This window comes from Eptesicus fuscus, chromosome 19 (genome assembly GCF_027574615.1).
Source record: "Eptesicus fuscus isolate TK198812 chromosome 19, DD_ASM_mEF_20220401, whole genome shotgun sequence".
NCBI classification, from domain to species: domain Eukaryota; kingdom Metazoa; phylum Chordata; class Mammalia; order Chiroptera; family Vespertilionidae; genus Eptesicus; species Eptesicus fuscus.
Window position 1 is genome coordinate 53,724,347 of NC_072491.1, and position 15,749 is coordinate 53,740,095.

The window sequence follows — 15,749 nt, forward strand, 5'->3', positions numbered from 1 at the left end:
GAGACCATTAGTGTGGTCTCGGCTCCCTGGTTTTGTGGTGGTGTCTGCCTAATATTTTGAGTATTGAACATGGCTGGTGCTTCTTTAATGTCACAACCTTTCTTAGAAATTGCATTGACCCCTCCTGTCTGCAAACCGTTTAGTGTTCATTCTTTCCCAAGGCTGTGGTATTCACTACTCAATGGCAGATGCCTGCAAATGTTTCTCTCACTGATTTTCTCATTTTACCTCTAGTCACTTTGGGTAGAAGATTGACTGCCCCCTACACTGACTGGTTCTCAGGCACCATCTCTTACAAAAATAACTCCTTTGTGCTTGTCTTTTTAATACGATATTTCTGAGTAAGGTGTCTTTGAAGAAAGCATTATTTTAAACATGTTTAAATTGACTGTTAGAGAGAGAGAAAGGGAGAGGGAGAGAAATATTGATGTGAGAACCCACATCTATCAACTGCCTGCTGCACTCACTTTACTGGGGATCAAGCCGGAAATGCAGGCATGTGCCCTGACTGGAAATCGAACAGGCAACATTTCAGTGCATGGGCTGACGCCCAACCAACTGAGCCTCACTGGCCAGGGGTGAAGAAAGTATTTTTCAAGGGGTGGGACTAAGTGGATTTGAAAAGCATCATTGTGGAGTCCACCTTGATTGCAATGTGATGAGCAGATTCATATATTCCCACATAAATTGATGGTGATGTGTTTTTGATGGAGCAACAAACACAGTCATTTAGATTAAGTCCATTGTGTCCCTTCTGACACTTATTTATATTTTTATGCTGTTATAACCAGAGTTATATTTATTATTATGATAAATACGGTTCAATGGTGGTTTAAGATATGCTGTGTCCTATACAGGAAAACGGAAATGTCTTAATCCTTTCAGTGTTTGCTGAACATGAAACTAAATGTACTTATCCTTTATTTCCAATTCTATGAAGTTGGTTGACTAACATCAAACAATAATAATTGACTTTCAATATTTTGTTAGTACAATGAGACTTTTAACACTACTCAAAATCAATTATGCTTTTATTTCAATGATTATATTTCATGAAGAAAGACAATTTCATATCCAGACTGTAAACTTTTTTATAATCAGAGGAGCAATTCATTAATTGACTTAGAGTATCCTATATAATAAAAGGCTAATATGCAAATCGACCAAACTGTGGAATGGTCAGTCACTATGATGCACACTGACCACTAGGGGGCAGATGCTCAATGCAGGAGCTGCCCCCTGGTGGTCAGTGTGATCCCACAGGGGAGCGCCTCTCAGCCAGAAGCCATAGGGGTGGGCCTAAACCATCAGTCAGACATCCCCCGAAGGCTCCTGGACTGTGAGAGGACTCAGGCTGGGCTGAGGGACCCCCCTCAGTGCACACATTTTGTGCACTAGGCCTCATTAGAAGTTACGGGGAATGCGAAATTCAGAACAGTTTTTTCTTGCCTCTGAAGAATTTGCAATCAAGTTGGTGGCTGAATGCATGTACACATACAAATTACACAACAATGTGAGCTGGTCTCTATTGTAGTTCTAAGTGACCAAGATAAAATGTTCTATGGGGTGTCAGAGTTGCAGGGATCACCTTGGCTGAGTGTCAGATAATACCTGTGGAGAAGGCAGGCTGGTCACTTCAAAGGACAGGAAAAATTTGACAAAAGGAAGGGTAAGGGCACATACATTTGTTGTGAGGAACCCTCTTTTGAAGCAATGATTGCACAATGAAAATGAGCAAACATTGGCAAATGTGAAGTTTGGGGAGATCAGTGGTAAATGAATAAAAGGCAGGTCTAGAGAAGAAAGAGAGAAGAGAGAGGAATTAGAAAGATTGGGCTGGGCCAGGTCCAAGGATGGTCTGGGCACTAAACAAAAAGAGAAGGCCGTCAAGTCTGTATCTTCTCCTGGCCCTTGTTCACGGAGACACTTGCCATCCTTCTTTGCTCTGTCCTTCATCCCAGGGCCAGATTGTAGGGATTAAGTTGGAGGGCTCGTTTGCCCACTGGCCTGTGGCTAGATCCACCCAGGGACAGCACCAGTGGAGAGCAGCATGAGGCAGGAGGGAGGAAGTCAGGGTGCTGATCCCGTGGCCCCTCTGTGCCTGTCACTGACTGATTCTGTCCCCTCATGTCCCAGCTCCTGTCACATGGCCCTCCCCACACAGCTCTCCTTTGGGTTCTCTCCTTTCAGGTCTAGGGGTGGCTGTGTGGGCCAGTGCCCTGCCCTTCTAGGAAAATACTTAATGTGTTGAAAGAAAAAAATCCCCCAACCTAGAATTCTATACCCTGAGAAATTATCCTTCAAAAGTGAAGGGGGAGTAAGTCTTTCTCAAACAAATTAAATTTGTGGCCCTAGCTGGTTTGGCTCAGGAGATAGAGCATTGGCCTGTGGACTGAAGGGTCCCAGATTTGATTCCAGTCAAGGGCACATATGGGGGTTATGAGCTCAATCTCCAGAAGTGGGTGTGCAGGAGGCAGCTGGTCAATGATTCTCTCTCATCATTGATGTTTCTATCTCTCCATCTCCCTTCTCCTCTCTGAAATTAATAAAAATACATTTTAAAAATTTGAGAAAATCTGTTACTATTGTACCTGCCTTGCAATAAATGTTAAAAGAAATTCTTTAGAGAGGAAGGAAATGCTATAGGTAGCAAAGTCGGATGTACGTAGAAGAAAAGAAGAGCATCAGAGAAGGAGCAAGGGAAGGTTACCATCCTCATTTTAAAAATGATGACAATGGACTCAGGAGGCTAAGTAACTTAATCAAGGTCACACAGCTGGTCAGTGACCAAGCCAATAAGGGAACTCACATCTTGGAGTTGTTATAAAGATTCAGGAAGCCAATATTTGCAAAGTCTGAGTGTGGTGCCTGGGATCAGGAAGTATTTTATTTCTTTACTAGAGGCCTGGTGCACGAAATTTGTGCACTGGGGGCGGGGGGAAGGGTCCCTAAGCCCACCTGTGCCCTCTCACAGTCTGGGACCCCTCACTCCTTACCACCTGCCTGTTCGCTGCTCTTTAACACTCGGCTCACTGCTCCTTAGTGCTGCTGTGGAGGCGGGAGAGGCTCCTGCCACTGCCACTGCCACTGTGCTCACCAGCAGTGAGCCGGCTTCTGGGAGTCCACTGACCACCAGGGGACAGCTCCTGCATTGAGTGTCTTCCCCCTGGTGGTCAGTGCACATCATAGCAACTGGCCGTTCTGGTCATTCCGCTGTAACGGTTGCTGAGCTTTTATTATATAGGTTAAGTACAATAAGACAAAAGAGACTGATGTTGCAAGATTAATGTGGCTATACAGCATATTTTTTATTAGCATAAGATCAAGAACTATAAACACATAATTTTAAATTAAGAGAACTCTACTCTTGTCCATGTGAGGAAAACAATTACTTGAACAACCACATACTTGAGCATTTGGTATCTCAGCATCCTGGTTGCTCTTTCATGACCAGCTGTGGCTGCGGGTTCTCTGCCTCCTTCTGAGACCACTACAGTGTCCGCACTGCAGGGCTCCATGCGGGCTCAGGTCCTCTCAAAAATCCATCGATTCTTGTGCGCTTTACGCCAAGAGTTTTGAGTACCAACATTCTATTGTCTAAAGATCAGTAACTTTGAAAAAACAACAAAAAATGATTTTTATTTGGTTCAATGCAGCACGTTTTCTCTCCACTAGCAGCATAAACCTTTCAAGTGCTTTGTTGAGATTCTTGACATCTCGTGAAAACACAGCATAGCAATGACTGCTTTCAGGTTGGTGTCTGTTTTGCTGGAAGCTCCTCCAGGCCATTGCCTTGTCTTCCCCGAGAGTTATTTGATTCTTCCCACTTGTTCAAGCAACAAAGAACACCTATGTTTTATTCAAGTGTACTTTCACATTTCAATTCATCCCAAGTTCTTTGCAATAGTGCTTTCTTACTGTACCAGATTTTCCCTTTGGAAACAGTTGAAATTACACCACCAATTATTTGAGATGTATCTGAGTGTAGTGATACCAGGAAGACCAAGCACATTCCTTTTGTTTTATGGGTTAGGCGTGAATCCGGCCCACCTTTCCTCCATGACTGCTGTGTCCCCCCAGTTGGTCACTGCCATGGGGAAAAGGGTACAGGAACAGTGCCACAGGTCAGAAGTTGTGCTTTTCTCTATCTTGATGGCAAAATATCACTTAGGCATAGTTCAATAATTATGCTTTGTCCCTAATAAATTCTTTATTAAGCACAGTGTCCAGGATGGCTGAACATTGTGTTTTTATTAGATTACTAGAGGCCCAGTGCACAAAATTTGTACATGGTGGGTACCCTCAGCCCAGCCTGCACCCTCTGTAATCTGAGACCCCTCTGGGTATGTCCAACTCACAATCTGGGACCACTAGCTCCTAACTGCTCACCTGCTTGCCTGCCTAATCACCCCCAACTGCCCCCCCTCCCCCGCTGGCCTGGTTGCCCCTCATTGCACCCCTCTGCTGGCCTGGTCACCCTTCACTGCCCCTCCCACCAGCCTGGTCACCCCTAACTGCCCCCCCCCCCGCCGATGACCTGGTCACCCCACGCAGCCCACTGCTCAATCATTTGGTCGGACCTCACTAACCCCCCTGCTGGCCTGGTCGCCCCACACAGCCTGCTGCTCAGTCGTTTGGTTGGCCCTCACTAACCCCCCTGCTGTCCTGGTTGCCCCACATTTGGTTGTCCATTCAGTTGTTTCTGTTGCGATGGTCACTTAGGCTTTTATATATATAGGTTAAACGATAAAAAGGACCTAGAGGCAGAATGGCTGGACATTCCGACTGAGCCTCAGACTCTGTCTTTGACAGCATTACTTCCAGTTGCAGATTTTATTCTTTTATTTTCTTCCCCTGCTTTTAAGAATCCCCTTAACATATGCCCTGGTCAAAGGCAGGACAATAACTTTCAGTGTGGGTCTCCCAGTTGAGATAGGTCATCATAAAATATACTCTTTCAGCATCTACAATTTTACAATACTTTAAGATAAACACCTATATTTTGGCACTTTCCTTAAGGTCATTTCGGTTCCACTGACATTTTGAACACTTACCTATGTGTTTGTTACTGAAATAAAAACTTGTCTTGGCTTTGGAGAGATGACGATGCGGTGGGCATGGCTGGAAACGCAGCTGCCAGCTTCGCGTTAGCGCTCTGATGAGGGGACTAACACAGCCATTGTGGGAACAAGAAGTCGGCGAACCAGGTCCCGTGTTGAGACTGGGGAATAAACTTCCTTGGTTTAAGTGGGCCCCTTTTACATGTGTTCATTGTATGCTATCACCTGAAACGTGTGATCGGAACCATGGTGGTGCTAATGAGCTCAACCCTGATGTCTTTCTTCAGTGAAAATAATGTCTACACAGATACTTGTTGAGTTACGATGGGGTTATGACCCTATAAAGCCATCACGAGTTGAAATGGGTTCAATGCACCCGGCCTGCCCATCGTCACCACGTAGCCTCACCCACTTAAACGTGCTCAGGCACCTGCGTTCGCCTCCAGGTGGACAAAGTCATCGTGTGGGTATTGCCCGGCCGCGTGACATGGGTTATCCATGTGGCGCTATCCTGGGAAGATCAGGATTCAAAGCACAGCTCCCACCGGATGTGTAACTGCATCTGCATCTCCGTAAAGTTGAAAACCATGGGTCTAACCGCTGTAAGTCGGGGACTGTCCACATGCGCATAGCGTCCTTGTCAGCTGTGGTGACCACACTTCTCTTTTCTGAGCTGGCCGTGTGTGAAAGCCACATGTGAGTGTGTGTGTGTGTGTCATAATATTGGAAATCAACTTTTGTGGCTATTTTGTCCAAAGAATTTTTAAAGAAACGACTTTTACCCATCTTCACAAATCTATCTGCATAAATCAAACAGGAAAAAATATAGCACTGACTATTATTCAAAATCAGTAAGAAAATGTTTATTGAAGGGTTTAGTAAGCCTTCACTGAATGGGTTCTAGATGGTGACAATTCCTTAAAGAGGTGACTAAGACTTTCCTCAACCAACATGTAAACACACACACACACACACACACACACACACACACACACACACACGTGTTCCCAGATAAGCTCAGGGGTGTACTGTTTTCCCGGAGGATTTGCTTTGTACTCACGTACAGGAATACCTCACCTGACAAGGGTGAATTGCAATGGAGTCCTTCCTTCTGTCATTAGCAATGACTAACCAAAGGCTTTCAGCAGGCTCAGTACATTGACCAAGACCAGCAACGTTCCCAGCTGGATTCTTTCCTCCTCAAAGCGTTTAATAGATCTTACATAATACAGTTTACTTATATTTGACATATAAATATACAAGCCTCTAAACCCAATTTCCAAGGCTAAAGAAAATTAGATGTAAAACATTTACAAAGAACAGCAGGCTATTACAGGAGGGAATGTATCATTTTAAAAAATAGATACTCTAATTTTTAAAATTCAAATTACACAAAAACATATTTTAGTAATATTCTTTTATGATACCATATGATATATTATATCAAATATTACTATTGTATGTTAAATATTAGATATCATTTTCATACATATTCTGGTATGATTATATATGTTTTTAAATTAAGACATAAGTAATAGAGAATATGGGAACTTGATAATATGAATAAAGTTCTAGATCCGAAGTTGGCACACATGGATGACAGCCTGTTGTTGTGAATAAAGTTTTATTAGGACACAGCCACCCCCATTGGTTATATACGTTTTAACTGCTTTTACTCTTCATAGCAGAGTTGAGTGGTTGTGACAGAGACCATATGGCTTGAAAAGTGCGAATATTGGCTTTCTAGTCTGTTATAATAAATGTTTGCCAGCTCTTCTCTAAATGGAAACCACTAAGGAAATTATTAAAAACAATTAGACACTTTCAGAATTACATTGTTAATTTGATGATCAATAATTCACAGAAGTATAGGTCATAATCAGTTAGAAATATCCCTAATAAAGAGATACTATTTACATAGCTACACAAAGTATCAATTACTTAAAAGTAATAAAAATGTTACGTTTTGCATAGCATTTTACATTTCATTAAAGATCTTAGGAAAGGCTCACATACAGTTGCACTATGTTCATGGACAGGAACATCCAACACTAAGACAACACGTCTCCCTGCATAATGTGTGGTCTCATGTGATTGCAATGAAAACATCCAGTTTCCTGGTGGAACTTGACAAGGTGATTCTAAAAATTGGACTAAAGAGCCAAAGACCAAGGATAGGCCCGGTACTCCTGAAAAACACCTGGGGAAGAGTGCTGGTCCTGCCGGAGAGCAAGGCTTCGTTTTTACGTGGTGACGGCCAGAGAGGCCATCGTGACCCTCCTGGCAGCAGAGGGTCCAAAATGAGCCCGGCAGACGCGAGCCGTGGTGGGAAACAGCGCTGGGAAGAACATGGGGGGGTGGTGGGTGGTGCGCTCACAGGGGGCAAGCAATCGCTTGTTACGTGAACAGAACATTTAAAACTGCTGCTTACTTCACGTCGCACAGAAACATCAAATTGGGATCAGAAAAGAATGAACTCAAATATTTTAGAATGCGTGGCAGAATTTCTTCATGATGTCATGAAAGCAAAAGCTTGTAAAACTAGGTTCTTTTAGAGTAAACTGTAAGGATATTTGTTTAAAATCCAGGCCCTTTTGCTCATGGCATGGTACCCCAAGTAATGAAAAGACAGGTGCGTATCGGGTGAAGATACTTTAACATCACAGGTGGCCGAGGGTCACTACCTGGAACCCATGGTGATCCGCAGGCGTAACAGGAAATACTGACCCCAGGAACAGCCCTGTACAGAAGAGACACTCTGCGTAGAGGAGTTGGCAAAGGCAGGCGCTCCACCGCTAGCAATCCGGGAGACAGGCAGAAGGCCATGTTACATTTAAAAATAAATAGAAATAAATAACCAGAGGTGCCATCAATCACAGCTCTTACCATCCCGTGGGAAAATAGGAAGGTCAGGCAGCACGCAGTGTTGCAGAGGCTGCGCAGAAGCACCACTGCCTGCATTGGCGCTCTGGGAAGGGGGACGAGTTAGAACTCGCGCTCGGAAAATGTCTATCAGATGCCGAGCTGCGGACACGTCTGTAGCCCAGCAAGTGCTCCCCTAGGCATGTGTCTCAGAGAAATAGTCACGTATGAAATGAGGAGACATGTGTGCTAATGTCCATGTCATCATTTTGTAGCCAACTACCGCTAACAACACGCATGTTCAGCAACAAAAGAATGAATACATAACTTGAGTCTAGTCACACAGCAATGGAAAATGAATGGATTACATTACTATGGCTGTGTCTCAAAGACTTACTGTTTAGCAAAAATATAGAGTAATGTCCTAAGTTGTCTCCTTCTTGTACTGAAAACGGGACATTTTTCTCGCTTTGGGGAGTGACAGTGGGCAGAAGCCTAACACCCACTTGGGCTGCTCTGACCCGTTCCCTCTTGGATGTGCGCTCCCCACATCTCCCCCTTGCATCTCCCCCCCCCCCCCGACATCCTCCCCCCCACATTCCCCCGCCCCGACCCTCCTGGGCGTCTGGCTGCTCTGCGCATGCTGCCGGTGATGTGAACTTTCCTTTGCCTGTGGCTTCTTACAGCTTGGACCGTGGAGCACCTTTGGGACGCTGGAAGTCACAGCTCAGATTCAGTCGGATCCAGCGGTGTACTCGGTGGTGACAGAAGAAGACTGTGAACTTCTTAAGATCTCCGCAGCCAATTATGCAAAGTTAAAGTCGGTATGACCCAGACTAATCCACACAGTCACACAATGTAGCTGTAGATGCAAGAACATTTTGCCTCTCTGGACAGATGCTCATATCTCTCTTACCTTTAATTTGATCTGACCTGGACAACAGAAAATGACCATCACTTAAATCTCCAATAGAGATGGGTAATTGAAGTCGGAAAAAAGGTCTTTATGGATATACAGGGTGGGGCCAAAGTAGGCCTACAGTTGTGAGTGTGTGAAACACAGTTTATTATTTTCCATACAAACAACTGTAAATCTACTTTTTTAAAATTGGATTTTAGTGAGAGAGGGAGGGTGGGGGAGAGAGAGAGAGAGAGAATGAGAGCGCGCGACATGGATGTGAGTGTGAAGCACGGATTGGCTGCCTCCTGTGGGGGTAAAGCCCAGAGCCCAGGCTGTGTGCTGACGGGAATCCAGCCAGCAGCCTTCCCTGCACATGCCAGGGCCCAGCCCCGTGAGCCTGCCCGGGGCTGTGAGCCAACCCCCCACCCCGCACCCCCATGCTTTATGTATACTTTTATGGCTTTTTGTTTTTCATGAATTTAAAATTTATTTTTTCATTCAACAAATGTGTGTTTTGGGGTGTCAGCAGCAGGTCATGTGCTAGGCTTCCAGGATGATCCGGCGGCCAAGTGTGCTGCCAGCCCTGGGGAGGCGCCACAGGTGACCGGCTTCCCCAGCTGCAGGCTCTGCCCCGAATTCCAAGGCATCAAGATAACGTTTTACGCTGTTCGATAATGTCTCCTTTAGTCAGACCCAGTGTGTCCCTCTCCTACCCCCTCACTGGAGGGCGAAGAAATGTGTCAGAGACCCGCCCCACCCGGTGGTCCTGCCCTCGGGGGAGCCCGGGCTGGGTGCTCCGTGGGCAGGACGGGGGGAGAGCCCATGTGCTTGGTCCAGGTCTCTGCTAGTCGGTGTCTCTTTCAACACCACGATGCTGGTGGTGGTGGAGCCACTGATGTTCTCAAAATGCGGCCTCCTTCCACCCTGGTTTCAGAGCGGCTGGCTTCCAAAACTCTTTTTGTATGTTTTGTTTTTCTTTTCAAAATATCAGTGTTACTTATTGGATACTAGAGGCCTGGTGCACAGATTCAAGCACCGTTGGGGTCCCTCGCACTGGCCTGTGCCCTCTCACAATCTGGGACACCTCGTGGGATGTCAGAGAGCTGGTTTCGGTCAATCCCCACTGGCCAGGCCCAGGGACCCCACCGGTGCACGAATCTGTGCACTGGGCCTCTGGTATGCATATAAGACCTTTGTGAATCTCTTCCTACCCTCCCCCTGCTCCCTTCTCTGAGATTCATCAGTCTGTTGCATGTTTCCATGCATGTGCATTGAGCATCTGCTCCCTGGTGCATGTCATAGCTACCAGTTGAGTGGTTGAACAGTCACTTAGGCTTTTATATAGATAGACTAGCGTTCCTGTTGCAGGAAAAATCCTGCAATAGGATTTCCTGCTGCACTCTACCCCTCCTCCCCTCTGCCCTTGTCGCCTGCCCCGCCTTCTCCTCCAGCCCGCCTGCTTTTCCCTTCGCCCCCGGCCCTGACTTCGCTCCTCCCTTCTCCTCCACCCCCCCTCCCGGCTTGCTTGCTTCTTCGAAGCTTTACTCCCTTCTGCAGCTCTTGGCTTCTTTCGACGCTATCTTGATATGCAAATTAGCTGCCATCTTTGTTGGGGTAATTTGCATACTCCTCCTGATTGGCTGGTGGGCGTGGCTTGGCTGGTGGGCGTGGCTTAGGTGTAGTGAAGGTCAATTTGCATATTTGTCTATTATTAGATTAGATAGATGATCAATACAACTTTTGAGTTTAGTCTTGACTATGACAGTTATTTAAAAATACTAAAACATTCATAAAATATTATGAAAGGTGGAAAAATCAAACTCTAATAGCAGACTTGTAGCTATGGTTACGTGGTCATAGAATGGTGCTCTGATAAAATTCAAGTGCATTTTATGTAAAATCATATCGTTTAACCTTTATTTTTCTTTCACTGACATGTATCTATTTTTTCTCCTTTTTAAATTACCTAACAGAGAAAATGTGATAACCTTTTTCCAGGAAAAAACAAAGCTTGAAAATAAACAAATAGTGAAACTAATCCGCGGGTGCCCTTACTACGAGGAGTGGCCCACCCTGTCCATCCACGAGCTGGTGCTGCTGGTGAAGTGGAAGAGGTTCCCTCGGGGTCATGGTGAGTTTAATGCAATTTTTCTACTTTTTTTACACATAATCTCACACAATTGGAATTTGTAACTTTTCAGTTTTAATGTTTCATATGCTATTCACATGTTTGCCGAATCTATTTACTGTTACCTTTGAACCGGACATTTGCATTGTTGCCTGTTTTTCATTGAAAATCCTCCTGAAGACTGAGGCTGCCCCACACTGGCCTGGCTGGCTGTGCTCACACCTCATCTTTCCCACCCCCGGCCTAAGGCCCAGCCTGGAGGGGAGAAAGGGACAGGGTGTGTGGGGGGCAGGTCCATGCTCCCCAACAAGTCACCTCCCTAAGTAGCCAGTGGGCCCTGCGCTGTGGAGGACTCCGGCCCCCAGGAGAGCCCAGTCCTGGGGAAGGGGTGAGGCGGGGCAGGTCACCACCCACCGTCCACCTGCAGAGCTTGGATACACTCCCTGTGGCACCAGCATAGAGTGCAGTGGCATCGTCCTTCTGTGTGGGCCTTCCTCCGGGAGAGCCCACAGCCAAGGACCAGGCACCGGGTGCTGTCCCGCAGAAGCCAGAGGGGACCCTCATCCCGTGGGTGCTGCAGGGGGCCTGTGGGGGTTAGTCCTGGAAATGAGGCCTCCACGAGTGGGTCCGTGCCCTGCAAACAGGAGACCTGTGAGGAGCGATCCTCTCCACGCGAGGACCCCCGGGGAGCTGTGAGCTTGTGGACCAGGTTCCCACCACACACTAGTCAGCGGGCACCTCATCCTGGGACGCCCCAGCCCCCCAAACTGAGAGGCGGTTTCCATGGAAGCCCCAGGTCTATGCATCTGTTATCTGACCAAGACCCACAGAGGGAGCGCCTGGGCGGCCAGAGCTCAGGAGGCAGCCACCAGCGGGGAGGGCGCGGGGTGAGGCAGCAAGGGCGCGGGTCAAGGGGCCGCTCCTGCACCCTAGGGCCTCAGGGCTGTGCGGGGAGGACGGTCTGCAGGAGCTGGAGATGAAGTCTCAAGAGCCTGAGAAGGAGTTGTCAGCCCCGATGCTGGCTGCTGTCACTGAGCCTGCGGCGGCAGGGGTGTGGGGGGCTGGCCGGGCTGCGTGCCAGAGGCCCTGTGCCCAAGAGGCCGGCGCAGGCGGACAGGCCCTTGGGTAGCAAGAAGCGAGTGTCCTGGGGCCGTGGGGCCTCCCAGCGGAGCTCCGGAGCCACGGGGTGGGCTGAGGACCCCCCTCCCCCGCAGTGAGCTCCCCCTCTCAGTGCGGGCCTCTGCGTCTCACGCACCGGTTTGGGAACACAGTGTCCCGCCCCTGGTTCGCCAAGGACTGCCCTTTCTTTTGCGTATAACAACAGAGTATTGGTTAGGTTGCATTTGCTCATAAAACATTTTCCCTGACGAGTTAGAAAAGACATTTTATTTTATTTTTTTGGCAAAAGTACCCGGAGGGTGAGTCGCGACCGCGGATGAGACGCTGGGGTTTGCGCATTTGGGAATTCAGCAGGTTCATTGGACAGAAATCGTTGTTTTTTTAATGTGGAAGTTCTGAATTTATTCTGGTTTCCCCAGTTTGTATCAGGCATTTTAAGCCTTGGTCCACGCCTCATGTTTCGGGCCATTTTGTATAAAAATAATATCTCAGCCTTGCCAATGTGTCAGGACAGTAATAGTTTTGAGATGCTTACAAAGGAGGAAAGAAACCACAGCAAGAAGATATTTCATTATGTGAGCCTAAGGAACGCCACGTGTGGCAAAGGGGAATCGTTATGTGCTTTTAACGTGTTTCATTACAAAAGGTGGATATGTGTCTCAGTCTGAACGTCCGCCTGGAGGATTTAAACCGCATCGGAGGGCTAGGGAGGCACTGACCTGACACGGACTCAGGCGAGGCCACCTCCAGATCTTTTCGGAAAATGTCCCTAAAAATGATGGCGGGCCCAGCCTCTAGCCCCGGGCAGCCTGTGATGGCACTGGGTAAGCCGAAAGGAGCGTCATTTCACCAAACGTCAGTGCGGCTGTTGACAGGTTTTCCTGTAAAACCACTCCTCCCGGCGACCTCTGTGTCCCCTCCCCTGGCGACCTCCGTGCCCCCAGCTCTACAACAGGGAGACTCCTACAAACGCTCATGCCCAGGAGTGCGTCCTGGCAGCATACCTGGTTTTCTGGCCCTGACAGACGTGATGCATCAAAGAGAAGCATTAGGTACAACAGATCTCGACTTTACTCAAGATCACTGTGAATTTTTGTCAGAAATGCAGAGAATGTAGCTCAAATCACAGTTATTATCTAGGCTTAAATTAGCAGTAGTAAGATTCCCAAAGCATAGTAAGTGTGTTTCCATCTCCCCGAGGGTGTGTGCTGGATGGAGTGTCGGAGAGATTAATTACTCCAAAAGCTGGTGGACTTGAGGGTGAATCTTGAGCAGACCGAAAGGAGGGGAGCTATTCTGGCTGTGCCCCTGCGCCTGAGTCTTCTTACTTTGGGTCAGAGGCCTGGCGCCCGGACCTCAGGGACCCGCCCGGAGCTGCCTGCGACTCAGGCCGGTCTGGCTGCGCCACCCAACCACGGTCTGGCCGGTGCTGTTTCCCAGGCATCGGGCCAGCGTGGCGCCTGCTGCGCACCTGTTTCGCGGTGAATGACGTGTCCCAGAGAAAGGGTCGATGGCTTGCCTCGGCGAGCCCCTGGGGTACATTTTACTGTTATCCTGCTTCTGTCCATGCGCTCCCTGCTCCACACACACAATTACTGGACATAAAAAAATTGTAACTTGTTCTGAAAGGTAAAATCTACCAATATAATAACAGCAAAAATATAGTCTTCCCACATCAAAAGTGGAAACTTGCAGCCACAGAACATGTGCTTTGAGGCTCTGCCTGTTGGGAGTTGGAACATCTAGGCTCCAAATCCCGAGTTTTTGACACGGTCTTTCAGATCAGCGACCTCCGCGGGCATCGGAGCTCAGCCCGGGCACAGCCCGGAGCATCCCGGAACAGCTGCCTTTGGTCTTTTATTCCTTCTTTTCTGGTCTCTCTGCATTAAGTGAATATTTTTTAATGTAACGTATTCGTCCATTAATGATTTTGCTATTTAGAGCAGTTTTAGGTTCATGACAAAATTGAGCAGAAAACAGAGAGATCTCCCACATGCGCTGCCCCCAGCTGAGCACAGCACCCACCACAGCTCACTGAGCACAGCACCCACCACAGCTCACTGTGCACAGCGCCCACCACAGCTCACTGAGCACAGCACCCACCACAGCTCACTGAGCACAGCGCCCACCACAGCTCACTATGCACAGCACCCACCACAGCTCACTGAGCACAGCACCCACCACAGCTCACTGAGCACAGCACCCACCACAGCTCACTGAGCACAGCACCCACCACAGCTCACTGTGCACAGCACCCACCACAGCTCACTGAGCACAGCACCCACCACAGCTCACTGTGCACAGCACCCACCACAGCTCACTGAGCACAGCACCCACCACAGCTCACTGTGCACAGCACCCACCACAGCTCACTGTGCACAGCGCCCACCACAGCTCACTGAGCACAGCACCCACCACAGCTCACTGAGCACAGCACCCACCACAGCTCACTGAGCACAGCACCCACCACAGATCACTGAGCACAGCACCCACCACAGCACACTGAGCACAGCACCCACCACAGCTCACTGAGCACAGCACCCACCACAGCTCACTGTGCACAGCACCCACCACAGCTCACTGTGCACAGCACCCACCACAGCTCACTGTGCACAGCGCCCACCACAGCTCACTGAGCACAGCACCCACCACAGCTCACTGAGCACAGCACCCACCACAGCTCACTGAGCACAGCACCCACCACAGCTCACTGTGCACAGCACCCACCACAGCTCACTGAGCACAGCACCCACCACAGCTCACTGAGCACAGCACCCACCACAGCTCACTGAGCACAGCACCCACCACAGCTCACTGAGCACAGCACCCACCACAGATCACTGAGCACAGCACCCACCACAGCACACTGAGCACAGCACCCACCACAGCTCACTGTGCACAGCACCCACCACAGCTCACTGTGCACAGCACCCACCACAGCACACTGACTACAGCACCCACCACAGCTCACTGTGCACAGCACCCACCACAGCTCACTGTGCACAGCACCCACCACAGCACACTGACTACAGCACCCACCACAGCTCACTGTGCACAGCACCCACCACAGCTCACTGTGCACAGCACCCACCACAGCACACTGACTACAGCACCCACCACAGCTCACTGTGCACAGCACCCACCACAGCTCACTGTGCACAGCACCCACCACAGCACACTGACTACAGCACCCACCACAGCTCACTGTGCACAGCACCCACCACAGCTCACTGAGCACAGCGCCCACCACAGATCACTGAGCACAGCGCCCACCACAGATCACTCAGCACAGCACCCACCACAGCACACTGAGCACAGCACCCACCACAGCTCACTGTGCACAGCACCCACCAAAGCACACTGAGCACAGCACCCACCACAGCTCACTGTGCACAGCACCCACCACAGCTCACTGTGTACAGCACCCACACAGCACACTGAGCACAGCACCCACCACAGATCACTGAGCACAGCACCCACCACAGATCACTGAGCACAGCACCCACCACAGCTCACTGTGCACAGCACCCACCACAGCTCACTGTGCACAGCACCCACCACAGCTCACTGAGCACAGCACCCACCACAGCTCACTGAGCACAGCACCCACCACAGCTCACTGTGCACAGCACCCACCACAGCTCACTGAGCACAGCACCCACCACAGCTCACTGAGCAC

The 15,749-nt window shown here is 48.9% G+C and overlaps 1 protein-coding gene across 6 annotated transcripts in view; it reads left to right on the forward strand.

The window, feature by feature from the left end:
- Window positions 1-15,749, forward strand: part of CNBD1 (cyclic nucleotide binding domain containing 1) — a 222,372-nt gene that overhangs the window by 117,128 nt on the left and 89,495 nt on the right. For all 6 annotated transcript variants that reach the window (XR_008554555.1, XM_028137827.2, XM_028137830.2 and 3 more), the window contains exons 7-8: window positions 8,609-8,746; window positions 10,822-10,954. Coding sequence is in view for 5 of the 6 variants with exons in the window: in XM_028137827.2 (XP_027993628.2) it covers window positions 8,609-8,746; window positions 10,822-10,954 (271 nt within the window). In the remaining variant the exon portion in view is untranslated. The remainder of the gene's footprint in view (window positions 1-8,608; window positions 8,747-10,821; window positions 10,955-15,749) is intronic.